The 4478-nt window shown below is 36.3% G+C and overlaps 1 protein-coding gene across 1 annotated transcript; it reads left to right on the forward strand.

Annotated features, from left to right (window-relative positions):
• The first annotated feature begins 278 nt into the window (after window positions 1-278).
• On the forward strand, window positions 279-3742 carry LOC144554742 (uncharacterized). The gene is made up of 5 exons (XM_078303061.1): window positions 279-632; window positions 739-1145; window positions 2040-2355; window positions 2958-3076; window positions 3310-3742. The coding sequence occupies exons 1-5, from the start codon at window positions 371-373 to the stop codon at window positions 3424-3426; spliced, it is 1221 nt and encodes a 406-aa protein (XP_078159187.1). The 5' UTR covers window positions 279-370; the 3' UTR covers window positions 3427-3742.
• The last annotated feature ends 736 nt before the right edge of the window (window positions 3743-4478 follow it).

Genomic DNA, 4478 nt, shown 5'->3' on the forward strand with positions numbered 1-4478 from the left:
GAATGGTACCATAATCCTTGTCACCAGGAATTTTAAAGACAAGCGACACCAAATTAGAACAATTTAATCTGTATATGCTGGTACCATACCCAGCTGGTAAAGCGTGATTTGGTAATGCACCAATTTGACCACTATTTGTAGATAAAATGATATATTTTTTACTTCTGAATCCAAAATAATTTGATTAGGAGTCAGTGCAGTTTCATATAATATGTACATGCTAGCATAGAAAATAAGTTTTCTAATTCAGTATTATGTCTTACTAGTTCATACGCTTTTCTTCGAGTAATTCTCTTGCCAAGTAAACTGAGTTGATCAAGCACTGTAATTGCCTACCGAATCGAACCATCAGCTCTTCAAGCTTCAATTAATGGCAATTGAGCGGACATTTACTTGTCATCCGAAGGCGTTGGTTGAATTTTTCGAAAGGGACATCATGCCGATAATGAAAGATGTTCAAAGGACCAAACTTAATGAAACGCCTTTTGCGCATCTCCTTTCCATGCCTCCAGCAAACATTTCAGCTTGCTTGCTCACAAAGCTTTTGGATGCTTTTGACCATGATAAGAATGTTTTTATGATCTGTGGTGAGGCCGTTCCATTCACGGTGCAGGATGTCGGGGTTGCTCTAGGTAAGTTCATGTTTTTTCTTAACTTGTTCCTATTCAAGGTTTTGTAAGAAAAATAAATATAAAACAAACAGAAATAATCCATCTATCTAACATTCTTTTATTGTAGGTCTACAAATAGTAGGTTCTGCGATTAATCTGCACCCCAATGACAAGAGAGTGAGGCTATCAGATTGTCATACACGGTTCCATGAGGATTACTTCGGGACGGAAAAAAAGGTTACGCGCAAATTATTGCAAGATGTATTGAAGAGATTGGCTTGTGCAGAAGGATGCCAAAAGAGCGATGACTTTGTAATTCTTATGGTTTTGTATATTTTTTCAACAGTGCTGTTCCCACGGTCAAATAAGCTGGTAACAACAAGCTTGATACCATACTTGACGAAAATAGAGGACTTGAAAGACCTTTGGAAGTTTAACTGGGCCGGACTCGTCCATCAAGAAATGATAGTACTGTTGGTTTCCGCGCGTAAGGACTCCACACAAAACATTGGTGGATGCACTCTAGCTGTTCTCGTAAGATTTTTATTTTATTATTTTGCAATCTGATAAACGTGTAGTTGTATATATCTAGGGTCTAAATTGGTCTACATTCCAAGAATGAACACGAATCAAAACTTGAAAATAATGTGTTGTTACTGGTACAAACATAGTATATGTCCTTCAATTTGCATTTTTTTTTTAATTGAAGAAACACTAGTATATGTTGTTACTGGTACAAACATAGGATCCGGCCAATATTTTCCAGTAGCAACCACAGTTTCCATTAGTGATCTGATTTTAGTGAATTGGTGTTTCCTCTTTTTAATTGACTAGTAAGGTGGTATGATTTTAATGATTTGAAAGATTTCCTTTCTAATGATGAATATTTTCCCAATTTGTTGTTTCAGTAACATTCATCGGAAAATATGCATTTCATATTTTCACAGCTAGCTCTTTGAAATTAAGTATCCTTCTTAAGTTGGATCTTACTTCAGTGCAGGCCCTCCTTTTCACTTTATAATGTGAACAACGAGACTGACAGATTAATATCATCCAATGTCTTAAAGTCATTTAATGTAGTTTTGTATCGAAGTTTGATGATAAACTTATCTCTTTGATGTCTCCAATAGATTTTGGTACCTTCTGCAAGGAAACATAAGAGTTGTATGTTTCTGCAAAAAAATCTTCCCTTCCATAAGAGTTGTATGTTTCTGCAAGGAAACATAAGAGTTGATAAACGTGTAGTTGTATATATCTAGGGTCTAAATTGACTAGGGTCTACATTCCAAGAATGAACACGAATCAAAACTTGAAGATAATGAACTGATACCCAGGAACATACCAATAATTTTCACCATTATTTTCACCATTATTTTCACCATAATTTTCACCATAATTTCTGCTAATTTTCACCATAATTTATGTCAGATTTCTTTTTTGGAGCGGTGCCACGTCAAGAAGTACCACATTGGTGATGGCAGCTGGCCCAGGTACCACAACTGGAACCTTTGTCACATGTCCTTAACAAAAGAGAAAGTAGAAAAAGAAATTTTTGACAAAATTATTAAGGGTCAGATCAGAAAGAAGGAACTCCCCTTAACATCCCATGAGAGCAGACATCTGGAAAAGGGTTGCCGGCCAGAATTGGTAATAGTAAATTCTCCTGACCCTGTTATGGAAAAGATTAGGGGAAAGGGGAAAAGGAAAAGGAGAAGTGCCAATGAAGAGGAACGAGTAGAGGACGGTATGTCATATTTTTCTGTATGTCATATTTTTAGTAAGAGTGCATGTGAATAGAATTGTACAATAGGTACCACACTAAGTATTGTTAGGTTATTCCGTGTTGTGTTACAAGGGGTTAGTAAAGGGAAGTAAAGTTCAAGTTAGACTCTGCCAGAAAGGCTTTTTGGGGGAACCCATTTGTACAGAGTCAATTTTAGTGAGTACAGCGTTTAAATTTTTGATGGACCAAAAAGCCCCTGCCCAGCTCAATCCCTTGCCCTAGCGTTATTTTCATCCTTAAAAAGTTATTTTCATCATTTTGTCTTATGTGGAGTTAAACCCTGGTCAAAAAGGCTGCATAAGAAACCCCTATTTACTAAATTATTTTTTCCTAATCAGTCCACTTATACAAATTAACAAGCCTTTAGTTTGTATGAAACAAACTTCAACATTAAGAATCAGATTCTAGTAGTTAATTGGGACTGTTTTTGTTGCCTTCTGGTTCACTTGACAAATCGGTGCATAGTTGAGGCTCTACCAGAAGGGCTATAACCATACTAAAAAGGTGAGGTGCCTGCATGTGCGTTTGCTGCAAGTGCTAATTTTAGTCTTAAATGTGTGCAGGAGGTGTAAGTTTACAGGAAGAGGACATGTGTGCGGACCACCCAATAGCTGTACGAAGGGAGCGACGTGCCAGGAAGGAACCGGAAAGGCTTTCCTTAAGCTGGCAGGAGCCAATAAAGGTTGTCCCTCATCTTATTTATTGTTCTTTTTCTCAAAATGATTTCAATGGATACACTCATCTGCTCCTAAAAAATTCTTTAAATGTTACCTACTCTGGAACTCTTTTAATCCTATGCATTTGCAGAGAACCAAAATGAGATGTAAATTAGGCAATATCTATAGCAAATATAAATTGTGAAGATTGTATTAACTAAGATCCTCTTGGTCAAAACATTTTTGTAATTGTCAACAGAAGAAGGCACGAGAAGAAACACAACAGAAGAAGTGCACAAGGAGTCCAGCTTGTGATTCGTCCTTCCCGAAACGCACAAGGAGGGTATCAGCTTGCATCACACCTAGCCGGTCGTGAAGACAGATTCGGTTGATGAATTCAATACTTAGATCTCTCTCTCTCTTTCAAACTTCCATCATCACAAATATATTAGTACTAAACAAAAAGCTGGCTAGTGCATCGTTTATAATTAGATGAAAAACTAGCTACTGTTTCATCTATAATTAATTAGCTAATTTTACTTCTTGTCTATTATTTGTAAAAATTTTAGGGTTCATCCAGAAAGCAACCATGTAGGACCCGGTGTCCAGACTTTTGAATTTTTGGAAACTGAAGCTGTTAAAATCCAAATCAATATCTGTGACAGTCCCTACCTTTTTATTTTCTTTTGAATTTTTTTCAAGAAATTATTATGTGGAGCTCGTGCAGATATGTAAAATAATACCTTTTCATTTTTTTTTTATCGAGATTGATACAGCTATATATATATTTAGTGACGGTTTCTTGTGTTTATCTCAGCTCGAGCTTGAATTCCTTCGGGTTTATTTGCATCTTCTCCTTTAGATAAAATCCGAGCCATTTGTGATTCGTTCTAATGCAGAAAGTTGTGTGCTGATCTCATCAAATGCCATGCAAGCTTGATGAGCGTTCTTCTTCTTCTTCTTTTTCTTTATGAGAATTAATCAATCTGATTTGTGCCTTTGATCGATCTTGATTGATTTTCAAAGAGTATGTTTAATTCCTCGCACAGAGAGCATCGTGACATCATTTTTTACGAGCTGACAAGATCAATTATGAACAAACAGTGGCACAACTGGCTAACTCAAGGCATCGGGTCTGGATGGTTTGGCTAATGAATTTTGAGCAGATTTATTGGCATGAAATCAAGGAGGTCATTTCAGTCATGCAGGATTTTTATCATGGGGTGGCCGATCTGGGTCCTCTAATATTGTGATTCCCAAGTTTATCTATTATACTAAAATTACTTGCATATATATATCTCAATCATTAAATTTTTAGAGATTTAAGCTCAGAATTATATATAGCATACCCATATTTCTTTTCATCTAGGCCTTGTAAAGTTTTGAGTGCATGCATGATGTCGGAAAATAATATTATTTCAAGGCAGC

Source organism: Carex rostrata, chromosome 5, assembly GCF_964058835.1.
Source record: "Carex rostrata chromosome 5, lpCarRost1.2, whole genome shotgun sequence".
Taxonomy (NCBI): domain Eukaryota; kingdom Viridiplantae; phylum Streptophyta; class Magnoliopsida; order Poales; family Cyperaceae; genus Carex; species Carex rostrata.